Here is a 19,655-nt window from a genome sequence, read left to right as displayed (position 1 = left end):
TCTTCATTTGTACCGTTGAGGGTTGTCGCGGACGGCGCAGAAACGTCTGCAGAGTCGTCCCTCCCTCCTTCATCTATAATTCCTTCTTCGTCCGTAGTTGGGACGTATCGTCGAATCTGGTCGACGTGGAATTTATATGGCCTTCCACGACGATCAATATAATATTGGGTCTTGCCCACCTTCATAATGACCGTATGAGGCCCCGACCATCGGGCATCTAATCCCGCACATGCACCGGGTCTCTTTTTAGGGTGTTCCTTCGTATACACCTTACACCCTATTTCATAGGTTAATGGCTCAACACCTGAATTGGTGCCCATCTTCCTAAAATACGCCTTTTGATTAGCTATCACTGCAGCATTCATTTCTTCACGATCCCTTACGACTTCATCGTCTTTTTCTGATCGCAAGGGATTATTAAAATATCCCGGTCGACAAATGGGGAATCCCCATAGGACTTCGGCGGGAGAGAAACCCGATGCGGCGTTTCTTCTACATCGTAAGTCGTACAGAATGTCGCTCAAATGAACATCCCATCGGTCATGAGCGTCACTCTCTAGACGAATACGGAGGCCTTTCTTAATTTCTTGATTACGGCGCTCAGTGGGGTTGGCACGAGGGTGATAAATAGCCGTCGTCCAATGTTTAATACCCCAAGCTTCTAAAGCTGCTATCCAATCTGGGTGATCAAACTGCGTACCATTATCGGTAAGGATCACCCGGGGATATCCGTACCTTTTAAGTATCTGTTCCTCAATAAGTGGCAAAATCGCCGATACATTTGCAGAACGCATGGGGAAAGCCTCGACCCAGCGCGAAAACATATCAGCCATAACAAGCAAAAATTTATTACGTTTCTTAGTAACGGGGTAAGGACCCATCAGATCTAATGTAAGTATTTCCCAGGGTCTTACGGCTTCAATATGTGAAGTCTGTGGAGCCTGTGTCTGAGGTGCTCCCCTCTTACGTGTCGCGCAAATCTTACATGCACGCACATACTTCTCAACATCCCGACGTCTCCTCCGCCAATGATACGATCCTCGTATCGAATGGTCCGTTTCCTTAGCACCAGGATGTCCACATTGATCGTGATAGACTTGTATTACATCTTTCTTTAATTTCGTTGGTACGATTAGTCGAGGAGCTACCCCTGGGCTAACCTGTACCAACATCCCATCCCGTACGGCTAAACCGACGAGGTTCCTCCTCGCGTTAGCGGGAGAATCGAGCTGGGCTATTAATTGAATGGACCAAGGATCCTCTCTCTGTCCTTTGATCACCTCTTCACGAATATTAACCATCTCCGAAAGCATAACTACCGCTTCGGTTCGTCTCGTAGGGGCGGCCATACGAGCACACTCCACTTCTTGATGAAGAGTTACACCAGCAGGATTCTGAGGGAATCGGGAGAGATGGTCAGCGAGGTAATTCTCCTTCCCGGCACAATGCTCTATGTCAAAGTCAAATTCCGACAGAAGCATTGCCCACCTCGCCAATTTCCCCTTCTGGTTCTTTGCGGTATTTAGTCACGTCAAGGCTCGATTATCAGTTATTAACTTAAATTTCTTATCCTCCAGATATCCTCGATATTTTGTGATCCCCCAAACCGCAGCCATTGTTTCTAACTCGTTTATATGATAGCGCGCCTCGACTTCGTTAATGCGCTTACTAGCATATGAAATAATGTCACGACCACCGTCTTCTTTGGGCTGAAACAAAACAGCGGCTATACCATGCCCGCTCGCATCAGTTTGGAGACAAAAGGACCTATTAAAATCCGGCCGCGCCAATCTCAAAGGTTGCGACAGGGCATTCTTTATTCGGCGAAAGGCATCTTCGGCTTCGTTGCTCCATTGGAAGCGCACCGTGGTCCGGAGTAGTTGAGTCAGGGGCACCGCCATTTCAGCAAAGCGAGGGACGTACTCCCTCAGCCAGTTACACAGGCCAAGAAAAGCACGCACCTCTCTCCGCGTTCGCGGCGGCGCTGCCGACTCCACTTCGGCCAAATGGTGTATCTGCGGCTCATTCCCAGCCGCAGTAATATGATGCCCCAAATAGTCTACTTCTTGTCTTCCAATTTGACATTTCTTAGGCGAGACACGTAGTTCATGGCTTTGAAGCCTTTCGAACACGATCCTTAAGTGTTCGGCGTGTTCCTCCCACGTATTACTATAAATAATGATGTCATCGAGATAAACGAGACATATTTTATTAACGAGGCCGATAAGCACTTCTTGTGACATCAGTCTTTGAAAAGACCCGACTGCTCCCTTCAATCCAAAAGGCAAAACACGGAACTGGTAACATCCACCATCAGCGGTCGTAAATGCAGTAAGTGGTTTGGTGCTTGGATGCAACCCCACTTGCCAGTATCCATTTTTAAGATCCAATGAACTGAAGATCTTAGCCGTCCCCAAATCCTTCAAAGTTTCCAGGATCAAGGGCAACGTAGTCGCCTCATCCATAGTCAACGTGTTGAGTTTTCGATAATCAACACAAAATCTAGACGTCCCATCCTTCTTAGGGACCAAAACAACAGGCGATGAGTAAGGGCTTGAGCTAGGCTCAATTATGCCATCAGCCATCATTTGTTCAATATCTTCTTGTATCTGCTTGCGTTTCTGTTCCGACTGCCGATATGGCCCAAGTCGGAATGGACTCTCGTTCTTTAAAAAGATACGGAATTCGGTAGTTCGGCATGGTGGCCCGGTTTCAGCAAAACGATCGCGAAAGTCTTCCATAACTTTCGTTAAGGCTCTCCGTGCCGGTTCTGGAATCCCAGGAGCCAATTCAGCCAATTTCACCGGCCCACAAGGTAACGGTGCTTGCAATGTTTTACAATACAACGTTTGTCTTAACCCGCTTCCATAATGTAAACAACGACGCTTCAAGTCCACAACAGCCTCTTGTACTTCCAGCCAGTCCAGTCCCAAAAGCAAATCTATATGGAGATCTCTGGCGACGTAGGCTTGTATCGCCACAGGGCTATCTCGAAGAAAGCCTTTCACAGTAATAGCTCCGCTAGTATACAGTGACCCACCACCGGCAGTAATCAAAGTCACCGCCTCGCCGTACGACTCAGACGACGAGGGGACCAGACCGCCACGAACCAGGGTATGAGTCGCGCCAGTATCAACAACGGCTTCATATTCTCCTTCGATCCCTTGGATACGAAGGGGTATAGTAAGAAGGTACCTCGGCATCCTTTCCGAGGTACCTCCCTCTTGTGCTCCATAAGCAAAAGCGAGAGGAATATTTTTGGGTGTAAAGGAACCCGGTATTCCGAGGTCGCTATTTAATTTACATGATGTAAGATTATCATTTAATTTACACTTACCACTATCATATTTCACACCTTTAACACTATTATATAATTCACACTTATCACTATTTATATCAAGCTTATTATCTAATTTCTTACGAATTAACTTATTATTATTACGCGTAATCGCAGTAGTTGGCAATTTCTCGTCGCCCGGCGCATCCAACGTACTACCTACGATTACTGACGTATCTCTAGGTACATTATTTGGACGGTCTGCAGCCGTTACGGATGGTAGTGCCTTTTGGCACGCCGAAAAATTCCGTCCCCGACCACACCTGTCCCTAGGATCTAAAATATTTACAAGCCAAGAAAAATCCGTAGAATCATTTATTTCTGTTTTTAAGCCGGTTTTCACACCGCCTTTCCCTGCATAAGAGGGTAGTAAGTTATGAGCAACCGAAGTCGCGCCCAATAACCTATACTTAAAGTTATATTTATTATTAAGCAATCTATATTTATTACTATTAATATTTGTTAGAACAACACTAAGATTACACAATTTACGTCTAACACACTTAATAGTATCCGGCTTATCCTTACTCAATTTCTTCAAGTAGTTATATTCCACTTGACATAGCAACAGATCTTCTTTAACCTTCCTTGGATTAAGTCGACCGATAGTTTTAACATTACTTTTATTTAACTTAAACGCAACCTTGCTCCTTCCTTTTGGGGCCAAATGCCCAATAAAACCTTCAGGTTCAAATTCCAATTCAGGATCCATTTCCTGTTCACGTTTATTAAAGTTATCAACATTATAATCTTCAGGACCGCTTTTTGGCCCGACCTCTTCAGGGCCAGTCACCATCCTTGAATTTAAACACTTCAGAAAACCATTGAAGTTCAAATTCGACGCGGACTTTACTTCCCGTTTACATACGCCAATACTATTATTAGCATTATTTAAATCAACATTAATTTTATTAATGGAGTTAGTATTCATATTCAAATTAGCAAGAGCATGAGGATTAATTAAATGGTTAGTGGATGCACAATGTCTGTCACTAGATTCAGTGATATTACTGGCACCTACCTTTAATGAAGTTCTCGGCTCTGCAAGGGCGGCATCCACACAACTGGAACTACCGAAGGCACAGGTAACCACCTTTCGAAGTTTATTTTTATAAACCTTTAACTTTGGTTTTGTTAACATACATATTAAATAATTCAATTGGGAACTTATCCCTAATAAAACTTGCTTTGTGGCTAATTCGGCTGCCGGTTGTTTAATTTGAGATGTCGCATGGTGTAAGGGATTTGTTTTATTTTTACCTTTAGAATGAACAACTTTCTTATTACAAGAGGTAATTTTCAAAGCAAATTTTATACCTCGCAATTCTTCCCCTTTCACCTTATCACAATTAGAAGTTACTTTACTTTGCACAAATGGTGCATTAATCAATATCCCATTATTAATATTTACATTCGGTATTTCTACCGAATCATTGGTAGTTTCTACCACATTTTCATTACAATATTCTACCGGTCTTACGTTATCAATGCTCTTCTCAAGAGCGACAACACTATTAATAGCAGACTTATCAATGCCAGCTTCGGCTTTAAAATTAACATTAGTATTAAATGTCTTCACTCGAAGAGTGTTCATTTTAACTTTATTATTATCACTAAAATTTCTCGCCGGAAGAGCGTTCACATCACTTAAAACTAATTTTGAACGGCGCCAAAAGGGAGTCCGCATCGAAGCACTAGTAGCACCAGTAGTCGCTTGAAGAGAGTCCGCTGATTTCACACTAGTCTTCTTACCGGCGGTAAGCCGGCGTTCGCCATCAAAGAGTCGTCGACGAGACACCGGGGCCGCTGACCATCCTCACGTTCGGGGATTACCATTCCGTTGAGGGCGCTGTTGGTTTGGACAATCTCTGTTGTCATGTGGTCCCGAACAATAGTGACATTTACGATTGTCACTGAATTGTCGGGCGCCTCCCGGCTGCATACCTCCACGTCCACCTCTAGCTCCATTAGCCGAACCACCACGTTGGTTCATATTATTACCCCCATATTGAGGTCTCCCTTGGGCAACATTTTGCGTCCTATTATTACTTCCATATTGAGGTCTCTCTTGCACAACATTTTGTGTTCTTTCAAAATGTTCTTCGGGTCTTTGTTCCACACGTGGCCTTCCTTGCCACCTATTCGGTTCAACGACCCTTCTGTCGTTATTCCTATAATTATTGTCGTATACTCTTTCATGATTACCCCAAGACGTCATTACTGGAGGTTGGGTTTGCTTCAAGGGATGTAACATGGAAGCTTTCTTCAAGAGTTCGGGCAACGTACGCCACGTCCCTTGATCGATCCGAAATTGATCTCTCTCCGTCAACAAATCGAAGAAAGTAGCAGCCAACGTCTCTGACTGCATTCCTGGCAAAAGAATTTCCGCCAATTCAGCTTTTTGTACTAAGAAGTAGTACGCCTCTTCATCTTGTCTCTGTGGCCTCTCCTGCAAATCTATCCTTTGACAACGTCTCCGAGTGGACGATTCGAAGTATGCTGTCAAAGCTAGACTAAATGATTTCCAGCTATCCGAAGGACTAATATTCCTTCCCCAGGCTTTGGCTTCACCTGTCAATTGTTTTAAAGCTCTTTCTGTCCAATTTTCTCGTGGGTAATTAACCGCTTCAAAGTAATCCTGACAGTGTTTCAGAAAAACATCGGCACGTTGCCTTAAGTTTCCATCATATGTAGCGAAGAGTTCAGGTTTGAAACTGCAATGTACGTCCATCTTTTTATCCGGGGTCACCGTCGGGCGTCTTATATGTATAGCACTTTCGTCTGTGCGAGGGCTATCCTCTGAGAAAACTTGCGCGTTTTGCAAACCTTCTTCCAATACGAAGTCCTCTTCAACACTAGGACCAGGAATGGGGTTCGGCATTATTTCTTCGAATTCCTCCGTTCCTCGAAGTTGAAAGTAGCGAACACCCGACCGTAAATTCATAAAAAAATTCCAGCCTCCAATTGGCTTTTGTTTGGATCTTCTGTCTCAAACCGTTCGGCTGCAATCGTCGTTTGAACATATCATCCAGCTAAGTGATTTAACAGTTTTAATCTCTATATTAGTTAAAGACCGTCCGATCTTTGCCGCGCAAAGTGAACATGTTTATAGACCAGCTTACGAGTATCTTGCAGTATACGACGTCGCGGTAATCATAACCAACATTAGAGAAAAATTTTCAAAAGTCATAAAAAATTTTATTTTCGAAAAATTTTTTCTTGTTATCGACTATAGATACCTCCAGGTATATAGTTCAAAACTTAAATTTCAAAAATTTAAAAAAAATTCACAAATTTTTCAATTCCAAAAATTTTCGTAAAATATTCTTAATTTAAAAGTTTCTGAAATGGTGAATCATCATTTTCAGTTTTATTACTTTAAATCCACTTTCCGGGGTTCCGAACCGCCCCAATCATATTAATATCTATTCTAGACATCCAACTAATGACTTTTTTCCATAAAAAGCGAAAATAAAAAAAACTTAGTAAAAACTATATAAGTGTTTTTTCAATTTTTCTCATTCCATACCTCCCGGTATCATGTCTAGATACTATTTCTATATTTTTTTCTTAAAAATATTAAAATAAAATTTACTTAGTAATTTACTAAGTATAATTTTTATTAATTTTTCTTATCTAGTATCGTCAGGTATCATACCTAGACACTATTTCTTTACTTTATTTCCATAAAAGTAAAACTATATTTACTTAGTAATTACTATATATTTCATTTTCGATAATATTTTGATTTAATATTATCGCACATATATTCCGATGTCGATTCAAGACTTGATAATAAGTTTTCACTGTTCATATTTCATGTTACTCACTCTTTTGTATACTGGGACAATTCCAATATTTCTGCGGGTTCGTTCGACTCCATATGACGTCGAAAAGTCCCGCGTTGCGGGCGCCAAGTTGACGTTCACCCCGGTCCGGGAATAGTCTCAAAGGTACTTTATCTACAACCGGTCCTGCCCTCGGACCGATTAAGAACCTTTGTTTGGCTAGCTCGATACTATTCGGGGAGAGGGTGATCAACTAAAGTTCTTGATTGACACTTTTGGAATACACTTGATCGATATTATTTAACTTTATATTATTTAGAATCGCCACCTAATAATAGGTAGACGTCAAGGTTATTAATTATCCAATTAACTTTTAGTTTGAATTTATTTTCGTAAATATTTACGTAAATGTCAAAGACAGCTGACCACCTGTCACTATTTTCAGATCAGATGTTTTCCGTAAAATACTTCGTAGATTATTTTCAAAATAAAACTCCTTGTGGTAATTCAGTTTAAATTATTTATTAAATTATTTGCAATAGTAAATTTATCTTCCTTTTATTTAATTGTTTATTAACAATTATACACTTTAATTTTAATTTCAAATAATTGCATAATTATTTTATAAAACTTATTTAAATTAATTATTAAATAAAGTTAATTAATTATAATTCTCTTATATTTAATTTATGTACGATCACACCTTATAACTATGAGTCGCCGACCGTAAACTTTGAAGAGCTATGCTCTTTCAAAAAAAAAAAAAATATTTATCGCGGAAATAACTTCGCGAACGATGACGCGTCGCAGTATTATTCACGTTATCAACTGACAGCTCGAACACGTGTCGGCTGCGATGACGTATCAACTCGTGACGCGTCGGGAATAATCTTCGCGAACGAATTACTTCGCGAAAATAATTAAAACTATGTGAATTTGGTGCACCCTCGGGCACAACCTCACGGTGATATGAGAAGATCGACTACTAACGGTACATAAAATACAGGCCGTTATATAGATTCACAGCGGGAAAAACCCGAGATTTTGACGTCATTCGAAATATGGACCAATGGGAGATCGTTCTACCTCCTCCACAGAGCTAATGGCCAAAGTTTTGGACCAATCACAGAAAAGTCGTTTATTTCCCGGCTTTTCCGGAAAATTATGAACATTCAATAGAATAAAAATATATAATTAATTAATACCTATAGGCGGTACAAGTTTGATAACAATCGTGAAAGTCCTTATAGGGCTTTTGGCACAAATTGTCCAAATATCTGTTAGTTCATTTATCGAGCTAACGGAAAAGAAAAATGAAAATATTTTCGCTAAAAATAATACGTAACAGAGGCGTGAATCATTAAGACTACCGACTGGCTACGTATTTGCAAAGAGAATGGCAGAAAAACAAACTTGTCCGTTTCTTTTATGCAGAACTTTTGCGGGCTAATTATGGATGATCGGAAAGGGTTGCGGTTAAAATTTATTCAATTATATTTATAGAACACTTCAACTTAAAGGTATAACATTAGTTTCAATCAAAATTTCTATGACAAGCCTTCATTTATTAAGTTTGAAAATTACCTACTTTGGGTAATTTAATATTGATCTGTCGAGGTTAATTGACAGATCTAAAGAATAATTTTTATTCGTAAATTAAGAGAGCAACCGAGTCCTTAGACTTACATTGTCAGAATTTCTATTTTCGAAATTCCTTCATTTAACTTTTACAAAAGTAGGTACTTAAATTGGTACCCTTTTTATTATAATTCGAAATATTAATTTGTTATTTAAATTAAGTGTGCGTAATCAGTACTTACAAAACGTAATCATTAGATTTTAAATACGACAATATTTGATATCATAATTTATTTATTTAAGTTATTTTACTTTGGCCGCGGCGAAAACATCGCGACTCAATTTAGAAAAAATAAAATTTATTTTTATATAATTCAAAATCAGATTAAATACAAATGAACATTTATTTACAATGTTTAGCAAGTGATATCCCATAAGTCGTTTACAATTTATTATCTATTTTTAACCTTAATCCTATACATTTCAATTACTTACATTTCACCTTATAAGACCATTTGGTCCCCTTGAAAGAGAATTCATCCGTAGTTCATTCTGAGGGGCTATAAGTCACTCAGACTGCACTACGGGACTCAATACACAATAACTATAGCTTTGTTTAGAGATTAGGCACGTATTTTGCAAGTAAAATCGACATTCACGGTCGGATCGAAAAGTTGTGACGTCACTAATTTATTAAGGAAAAATGCCGGCTGAGGGCTTACATTTTGGGGCCGTGTCAAAACGTTCATTCCTGTCCACGGCCTTAAAATTATTATCTACGTGCCTATATAACTGTATGCCGTCCTGTCAAAAAGTGGAGGTTGATAATTTAGTATGTAGAAAATAGAAGTTATTATTAGTCTCCATAAAATATAGGGTAAACAATTCAGTGAATGAACACATAAGAGGTGAATTTGAAAATAAATTAAATTAAAAACGATTAAATGAACTAAGAAAATTATAACAATAGGTAGGTACAATAAATTGTGTACAACCGTGGTATTACTAATTTTATGCCGTGATGCTTTGATAGTTGAACTTTTCATAATATTTGGATCACTATTTAGTTGCTCATTTATCTGCTACATCATAAAGTCGTAAATATTGTTTTTTTATGAAGCAATCATAAATACAAAAAATTAAGATCTACTTTTCAATCATAGTAGATACCTAGGAATATGGTATAGGTGTTGATAATTTTTAATTATTTATTCGAGATCTTCAGGGAATTACAAAAGTCCACACCTAGAAACCACTGGGCCAATAAGGTTTCTTTTTATATCTCCAAATCCATTTCACTTACACATTTATAGGTAAAATAAATAAAACTATCTTTTATTTTATCTTGCACTGTTCTTTAAAATCGACATTAGATTTTTTCAAATAAATAACGTTCTGTCTTTTTCTTAGAATATTATGTAATCAGTGGTGCACTTACTTCAAATTCTAAATTTTTTTCTTACGTTTTACAATTTTTTTTTTAATTTGTCACTTATTTTGTCCTTGGGTTTGCTTATCAAGATTTGTTCGCATGTTTATTTACGTTTTTTCTTACCTCCAACTTCTTTTTTATTCAATTCGTTGCGTGTCTTACTTTATTCTTATCTCAGATATAGTTAGTTAGTTAATACAAACCGTCCACTCTGTGGAGGCCCATATGAACCCATTAGGATCGGACATGGTTGAAACGAAATGAATTGGGATGTCTATATAATATCGACATTGTCATAATTATAACTACAGTCGAACTCGGTTATTACAATCTCGGACATAGCGAGATCTCGGATGTAATGAGGAAACAGTCGTTGACATTTGGTATATGATTTTCACGTACATTTTTATTCACTGTTATAACGAGATACTTATCGGATATACCGAGCTAAAATACTGGTAATGTGTTGATCGTTTAAAGACATTTCGACCCTAAGCAATAAAATCCGATCGGACAGGATGCCGCCGGGGACAGATTACGTTTATGACACTAGTTAAGTGTCTAATTGTTGTTTTCGCCGACAATAAAAATACCTATTCTCTGATATAACGAGTACCGCTTATAACGAGCACATTCAGCCGGTCCAACCTTCCTAGTAATAACCACGTACAACTGTATATTCCTTATTTTGTTTAATAATAATTCGAATGGCATTTGTTTTGCTATTCATTTCATATCATTCTTTTATTCCACCTCTAGTAGAAATTCGATGTAATTGTCAATTGTACAAGATTAAACTCAATCTTATAAACATTTGTACTTAAATGTTCATTTACTACTATAAATGAATTTTACTGTAGAAAAATATTTATATTAATTCGTATTGACAACGTAAAAAAATCTGGTTCATTGACTGGACAGGATACCCTTGTATTGCCACTGTAAAAAAAACTACGGTAAACAAAATGTAAAAATCATAAACACTTTAAATAAAATCAAATGGACATGTTAGAATTGTAAATATTTTATGAGGAAAATATTAATTGTAAATATTTTTACATAGGTAAGTAAATATATAATAAATTTAAATGCATTTTTATCAAGCTTATGATTTTTAATATGTGGCGACACACAATATTTTATTTTATATTTTATTGCCATCTGGTTGCGATCGACGAAAGTTTTTAGCAACACATTTTTAGAAATTCATGGTAGATGCCTGTAGATGCCTTTAGATGGCGTTGAAGTCACATTTGATCGTAAATTGAGGCAAAGAATTCGCCTTAAACAAGTTCTCAATCAGTCCAGTGGCTCTGAATTATAAATTCACTAGAAGTGGGTAGCGTAGTTCATTTTTATGTAATGGAAATTTTCCTATTTTAGCTTGATCCATTGTTGTTTAACATGGTCTAATTGTGATATAAAATAATTGTTTAATTTCCCTAATGGATATAAAAGCTACATGCAAAGTTTTTCAGAATGGTTTTGTTATAGAATTTTTAAGTACATAAAAGTAAAAAATATTTTTTGTGTCATAAACATTGCTTGATTTTCAACGAAGGACAAATCATGTGTAAATATCATGTTGTTCATAACATGATATGATGATTTGATGGGATTACAGATTATTGAATATAATATGTTAAATTGAGTTATAATATTTTACTACTTGAGCACTGTTGACCTGGTATCGCCAACCAGGTTGAGGCATAAGAAAGGAAAACAGCACCCATGCATGTGGTTGCGGCAACCAGCTACAATTTCTGGTGCTGGCAACCATGGTTGCCAAAGACCAGTCGACAGTACATAAAAGGTCTTACCATATCGTCGGTGTTTTGTAAAAAGGGCGAATCAACCATTTTGGCGAAATCAAGATTTTAATGAAAATACAATATGTACCCCACTAGCTTTGTTGTGTAAAAACGGCGAATTTTTATCTCCACAGGAAAGTACTTAAAAACGATAATCGACTAAAATTAAATTAATTAAAATTACGAAATAAAAAGCAAATGTGACATATTAGGTCTATTAAAATATTATATAATAATACCTATTATAATGACAATATTCTTTCTAAGCTTTATTATAAACTTGTTAGATATTTATAATCATCTACAGGTAAAAAACAAATAAATGTCAAAAGTTAATAATCCTCCTCCTGTAAAGTAGCATTTTGGTTAATTCGCCCTTTTTACAAAACACCGACGATATGTACTACAGTAACAGGTTAAGGTTAAACCTATGAACCGAAGAGAGTTTTACTTGGTGTACTTTTATTTAATATTTATTAATGTATTTTATTTTATAGATTTGAATGTGAAAGATGAAAATGAATTCCCTTCGGTGAAGAACGGCTCAAAGTTATCTGAAGAAATGCCTGTTCTCGATGCTAACAACTCCAATTCTAGTCAGGACACTGTAGTTAAAAGTAATTTAGAGACCGACACCAATAATGATGCTGAGAATGAATCAAAACCTGTAGAAATAGCACAACCAGACCCCGGAGACATAACTAATTCTGTAGAAACTAAAGAAGAACTAAGTAAAGATGCTATTATTAAGCCTTCCGAAGATATTACCGAAATCGAAAAAGTAGATGTTCCCGTGATAATTAATAACTTACCCAATAGTGATATATCTTTCGACGATATAGACCCTCAGATAGAGCTGGAGAAAGAAATTGAAGGTATCACATCGGCGAAAGACCAAGATCTAATGATACCTGATCTGGGGATCGATTCGGAGAACACAGTAGACTTTGACAAGATGGATGTGGATGAAAAAATGGCGGTTGAGCCTCCGGATAAAGTCCTCGAAGGTCCCCCGCCCACACTCATCATTCCTGACGAGAAAGAGGAGCTGAAGAAGAACGCGTCCACAAAATGGCGGACCACCGAGGACGGGATGATCGACGTGGAAGATGGAGATGATTATCTTATCTATTTAGAAGAGATTCTGAAGAGGATTCATAAGTTTTTCTACGAAGTCTACGATGCTATGGAGGCCGGATCCGTACCTGATTTAAAATCTGTCATTCCACAAGTCAAAGTGAGTATTACCTGACCTCTCGCTACTCCATTTGCCATTCGCCTACATGACAATTTTACACAGCGACCTGCCTTGACGTTTTGAAGAAATCACCAGTCATTTATGTCACACATTTTTCCCTACACACACCAAACGCCAGACAGTTTGTGAGGGGATATAGATGGATTAGTGTATGATAAAAGTGATTGGTGATTTGTTCAACATCAAGACTGCGACTTGTCGCTGTGGGAAGTCGGGTGGGCGAACAGCCTGAGACCCCTTCAAGGAGTGACTCATGGTATTGGCATTTGGTAAATAGAAATGCAGCGTTTAATATATATATTTTATATAGTCTACCAAGAGAGATCTGTACATTTTAAATGTTCTTATAGAAATGTTTGTAAACAATGATCATTTGTTCAGAAAATATTTGGTTTGTTTCCAGAGCCAAGTTTTAGCCGGAACGAGTTTGGTGTTTTCCGGTCTAGTTCCCACATTCCAAAAACTAGAGCACTCTCGGGCGTACATGGTGGCCCGGAGTCTAGGAGCTCAAGTCTCTCAGGATTTGAACAAGAAAACGACTCACCTCGTTGCAGTCAGGCCCGGTAAGCATCATTATTATATTATGCATTATAATTGAGGAACTGAGGCTTGAAATAATCCATGTGAATGCATAGGTAACCAAGTATAGTAAGTCAACTTCAAAGTTAAATATACAATTGTACTGTTTTCAATCGCATTAAAATTTTTGGTCATTAATGGATGGCAAATTTTTTTATGTACAAATTTTTAGAACATTTTGCCGATTCTTATAACATAGGTATAAACACGTCATAATGAAGAAACCTATCTGAGGACTTAAATTGCAGCACCAACAGCGATACACTTGATGATAATAATGTAGATAGATAGCGGGTTTGTACAGATACGCTGATTGTTCTAATGTTTTGAATCTATCAGCCACCTACTGCCCGTATAACAAACAAAACACTCCTTTTGATGACCACTGATGTTTAAAGAAATTACTCAGAGTACAGATACGAGGAGAACAGAACACTTGTACACAGCTATACATAATAAGCTATATGACACAAAAAGATTGGACTATAATAATTTAACATCCCTGTTCACTACCTTGTACAGCGCTATATTGAAAATCAATCTGGCCAATGTATCTCCTTGTGACACTGCACTTTGGCTAGGGTGAGTTTAGTCAATTTCACAAGCTTTGAGGGGAATCCAAGCTCTTCCATTACATTCCACAGTGCCTGTCTATTTAGAGTTTACGCTATCATAGGGGAATCATCGATTGTGAGTTTCGGAACATAAATTGATATTCTCCTATATTTCTTTCTGCATATTCTCTTCATTTACGCATTAGACCATGGGTCGTCAACCTTTTTATACCTACCGCCCACTTTTGTATCTCTGTTAGTAGTAAAATTTTCTAACCGCCCACCGGTTTCACAGTAATGGTGATTTATAAACTAGAGAATTAAATTAAATTATTAATGAGATCCCTGAGGCTAATGCTGCGAAACTAAATACTGGATATCTGGCTCAATTTTTGTGAGAACAAACGAAGGTCTCCTTTTTCGGAAATATTCAGGCGGTTTCTTTCTTTGGTCATAATATGATTAACAGCACTAAAGCCTGATTCCACAAGATATGAGGTACCTAGCTACCGCCCACCATGAAAGTTGGAACGACCACTAGTGGGCGGTAGGGACCAAGTTGACTACCCCTGCATTAGACCTTGTCACCCTATTTATAGACAAGTCATCTTTCCAAATTTTTAAATAACGGACTCGACTACAAACATTGTCCACCGTATTTTATGAACCCAGGCCATTCCATCTGGCCCAAGCAATTTGTTATTGTTGATAGCTACAATGTTTATTTGTTGATTGTTTAGTGTCTTATTGACATTTGTATAGGTGGATATTATTTTCATTATCCCATGGAAACAATCAACTTACCATTGGTCAGTTTATTATGATCTGATGTAATTAATACGACTTTAAAGGTATGCATAGATTATATTGTAAGTTGTGGGATTCAGGTACGGCGAAAGTGCACGCATGCCGGCGCGCGTCATCGGCGACGGGCGGTCCCCCGTTCACGGTCACCCCCTCGTGGCTGTGGTGCTGCGCCGAGCGGTGGCAGCGAGTGGACGAAAAGGTGTTCCCCCTGACCAAGAGCAGTGCTAGCTTGAGCGCCAACGCAGCCCCGCGCCCCCCCAGACGTCCTCCTCCGCACATGCAGATGCACACGCCCACCCCCGCGCAGCCCGCCCTCAGGAAGCGGACGCCCAGCGGTCGCTTCATGGACACCATCAACCCCTTGCTCTCCTTCTCCAGTGACGACATCGCTGACATGGACAGAGAGGTCTTTTTATTTTTCAGCTTTCTAATACTGTCTATAAAATTGATCAAGTATTTTATTCATATGGTTGTTCTTACATTTATTTCATAGTTTTGATTTCTTATTAACTTTTATGATTCTCAATTATCGCCACAAACATTAAATGCTGCAGTAATCACAGTTTGGATTCAATGTACTTGTATTAATATTCGATAATTATTATAATAAACTATTTCTTTTATTCAAATGGATAATTCACAAGATTTTGAGAATGTAACATTCCAAATATTGAACATACATAACTTGAGACCACTTCAGACCCACTAGAAAAAATCATATTTGAAAAAAATACAAACATCGACGGGATAACGAGGTTCGTATTTTATAATAATTGATTAATTATTATATTAATGATTCGAATAGAAAGATCATTGCATGAATCACTATAAATATACCTGTATGATTTGATAGTTCAGTTAATTCCATATTGAGAAGCCATTTGCCAGTTCATTTTTTACCCAATCATTTCAGGATGGCATATTGTGTTGTATTTTCACTCAACGTCGCCACGTATCTTCGTATTATTATGCCATTGAAAGTTAATATTTGTTTGTTGAATATCCTTGATTGAATTATCTAGTAGTACAGCGTCATCAGTGTAATCCAGGTTACAGCGTCTCCGTTGGGAAGACTATCATATTATGAAGAGAGACAGCATGGTTGCAACGCTATCTGACTCCAACTGCGACCTCAAACCATTCTGACACAGTTTTCACTATTCTCATGCAGGGATTTGATATCGGGGTATATGATAAAGGGCGGTACGGACTATCGAAAGCCTTTACATAGTGGAGACAGTTTTTTTCAGCATCTATACAAAAGTATTTTTTTTTTATAAGGATACAACTTGAAACTATTACTAAACATAAGTCGTATTGGTATTTAATATCAATGTTTTTTATTGCAGGTTGAAGACATATTTAACGAATCGGATGAGAGTGAATCGGAGGGCAAAGGAGCAAACGAGAAAGCTGATGACAGACTGTCGGGTGATCCTTTTGACCTGGATGAGGAGTCCAATAATCGGGAAGATGCCGTAGTGCGAGGTGACCTCGGCGACATCTCCAGCAGTAGTGAATCGGCTGAGAGCTTATCGGGAGGTTTGTTCATTTTCTCGTATGTTCTTTAAATGTCAACCTATGTACATTATTTAAATATTAAAAGCTGACTGACACAGCAGCCTACTCGTGTCCACAACCAAATGAGATATCACTTCAATAAAACTGGATAGAAAAAAAAACAGTTGGGCAAAATGTAATCAGACACGGTACTGACTAGGGACATTGAAAAAGCAATAGGCATTTTTGCCAGCTGCGTAATCAAACCCATTACCCACGGCTTCGGAGACAGCCACTCTACTAACTAGGCCGCCGTGGATGCTAATTTTGTGGTCATTATTATTGGTTCAAGTATTAAGGTGTTTCGCTCTTTTTTGTTGTAATTATGATTGAATGATATTCATTATCATGACAAATGAAAGCAACCCCAACCACAATTAGTGTGTATTTTCATTTTTTTGAATGTGTTATGTATTTGCATTGCAGGGGAGCACCCTAAGGGCTGGAAACCAGGCCGCAAACGACGTAGACCGAGCTCTATTTCCACAAACGAGAGCGATTCAGGCTTGGCCACGCCCCCAAAACACGGGAGGGACGAATTGCGGTTGCGGTGCGACGGCAACGATACGGAGCCCCGAGAAGAGGAATCAACGTGCGACGAATTCCCCAGCGAGAAGTTCAGGAGGGGTGGCGACCTGCCCTCCGACGCTCCCGACCAGAACGAATCCGACACGGACGGATCTATGCCGGCCCCCGATGAAATAGACGACGGGGAATGGAATATGATGGGAGCCGCACTTGAAAGGGAGTTCCTCGGCCTCGATAAGTAACGCTGCTGATCTTAACGAAAGACACTAATTGTGGATTGCGAAAGTGGAGTTGTGATGATTCTTCCTCGCGACTCTTCTATTTTTAAGCCTTTAATTATCATTGGATGGTTTTTTTCTACTGTCTCTTTTTTATCTTCTTCACAAAGTACAATTTAATCAAAGATGTTGAAGAAATCCTTCTGCTAGATTGAGCCATCTTTCTCTATCAGATTCGTTGAAGTGAGTTCCAGTTTGTCGTAAGTGTGATTGTTCTATGCAATGATGCCGATGAAATGTTTCTCAATCACAGTTTTTGAAAATTAATATCCCAGGAGTTTTTTTTTAATTTACGTTCATAATAATGTGTGCAAGAAGGTTTTCTTCGATGTCTTAAAATTTAATACATTTTTCATAACATACCCCTTGTTAAATTTGTATAAAGAGACTATATCTTTGCTGTTGGTTGAATGATATCGTCAGTGAATTTAGGTGGCGATGACAAGGGTTGAGACTCTTGAGAGGCACCAGGAGACGAAGGGATGATAAAACAGTCCGACGCCATGTACAGCAGTTCTGAAGTGGATAATGGCATAATCTTTAAAAGTCCCAAAATTCCAAACATAATAAAAAAGGGCTTGCAAAATACGTAGTGTTAATAATGCTAATTTTTGTAACACAAACATCTTGGATTTCGTGAAGAACAAAACTCATTGCCTCCCCCGATAGAGTGAAATTCTCAATATTTTTTATTTCAATTTACTTTTTTTTCATTTCGTACGTACACGTACACGGGCGTGTAAAAAGAAAATCTCTCACGATAATCAGATAAGCAGGTATTAAATAATATCACACTTTGGCATTATTATTTAGTTGAAAAATCCTGTAAAATTGTATATAACTGCAGTCGAGTAAGTAATCACAAGAATATAAAAAATGGCAGCCATTGCGTGTGTCAAAATCGGAATGCCAACTGAGCAATGTTAATATTCGTGGAGTTTACTAACATAACCATGCTTCATACTTTTGCTAAATAATTTTAAACGTCGTAACAGTGCAATAACGTACTAGGCTCTATTATAGTTAAAAATTCTTTGTAAAATAATAAGTTACGAGGATGGGTCAATAATTCCTTAGAAAAAAGCATTAAAACAGTTTTTATTTTTGTATTTTTTTTTATTTCTCAACATAATCTCCTTGGAGCTCAATACACTTGGTTAGACGTTTCTCAATTTTTTTTAAACCGTCAGAAAAATAAGTTTTCGGAAGGTCCTCAAAATAAGCATTTGTCCGATCGATGACTTCTTCATTTGAAAAAAAACGTTGTCCACTTAGCCATTTTTTTAAGTTTGGGAAAAGGAAAAAGTCACTGGGGGCTAAATCTGGCGAATACGGTGGGTGGTCGACCAATTCGAACTTCAATTTTTCAATTTTAGCCATTGATCGTAAACATGTGTGAACACGGGCATTGTCCTGATGAAAGAGGATTTTTTTCCTGTTTAAATGAGGCCGTTTTTCTTCAATTTTGTTTTTTAGCTGGTCCAATAAATATGCATAATAATCCCCTGTTATTGTTTTTTCTTTTTCCAAATAGTCAACGAAAATAATTCCACGTGCATCCCAAAATACAGTAGCCATAACCTTACCAGCTGATTTTACGGTTTTCGCCTTCTTTGGACATGGTTCGCCTTTCGCAATCCACTGCTTTGACTGTTCTTTCGTCTCGGGAGTATAGTGGTGTATCCATGTTTCATCTACAGTCACAAAGCGACGAAAAAATTCATCCGGATTGCGTTGCATGAGCGACAACAGGGCTTTAGAGGCCACCACCCTATTGCGTTTATTGTCGACTGTGAGCAAACGCGGCACCCATCTTGCAGAAATTTTTTTCATGCCCAATTTGTCATGTAAAATAGAAATGACGCTACCTTTTGAGATCCCTGTAACCTCAATTATCTCACTCAACTTTAATCTTCGGTCACTTAACACCATATCGTGGATTTTATTGATCATTTCTGGTGTAGTCACCTCTACAGGACGTCCTGAGCGTGGTTCATCCTTTGTTGATGTACGACCACGTTTAAATTCATTTAACCAGTTATAAATAGTTGCGAGTGAAGGAGCAGATGTGCCGTGAACTAAATCCAACTCATTTTTTATTTCCTTTGCTGTTAACCCTTTTATATTAAAATGTTTAATAACAGC

The 19,655-nt window shown here is 38.1% G+C and overlaps 1 protein-coding gene across 3 annotated transcripts in view; it reads left to right on the top strand.

Moving 5' to 3' along the window:
- The window catches only part of Fcp1 (RNA polymerase II subunit A C-terminal domain phosphatase Fcp1), a 28,242-nt gene extending 9,479 nt beyond the window's left edge, over window positions 1-18,763 (top strand). For 2 of the 3 annotated variants that reach the window (XM_085944083.1, XM_085944084.1), the window contains exons 6-10: window positions 12,444-13,183; window positions 13,608-13,767; window positions 15,225-15,550; window positions 16,494-16,686; window positions 17,131-18,373. In XM_085944083.1, the coding sequence (XP_085800209.1) occupies window positions 12,444-13,183; window positions 13,608-13,767; window positions 15,225-15,550; window positions 16,494-16,686; window positions 17,131-17,474 (1,763 nt within the window). In that variant the 3' untranslated portion in view covers window positions 17,475-18,373. Of the gene's footprint in view, window positions 1-12,443; window positions 13,184-13,607; window positions 13,768-15,224; window positions 15,551-16,493; window positions 16,687-17,130 lie in introns of all 3 variants that reach the window. The other variant, XM_085944082.1, reaches the window with a different exon arrangement.
- The last annotated feature ends 892 nt before the right edge of the window (window positions 18,764-19,655 follow it).

Source organism: Rhyacophila brunnea, unplaced genomic scaffold, assembly GCF_057557595.1.
Source record: "Rhyacophila brunnea isolate RB1 unplaced genomic scaffold, BYU_Rbru_1.0 scaffold_16, whole genome shotgun sequence".
NCBI lineage: Eukaryota > Metazoa > Arthropoda > Insecta > Trichoptera > Rhyacophilidae > Rhyacophila > Rhyacophila brunnea.
Note: the sequence above shows the minus strand (reverse complement) of the source record. Positions and strands in the feature narration are given on the sequence as shown.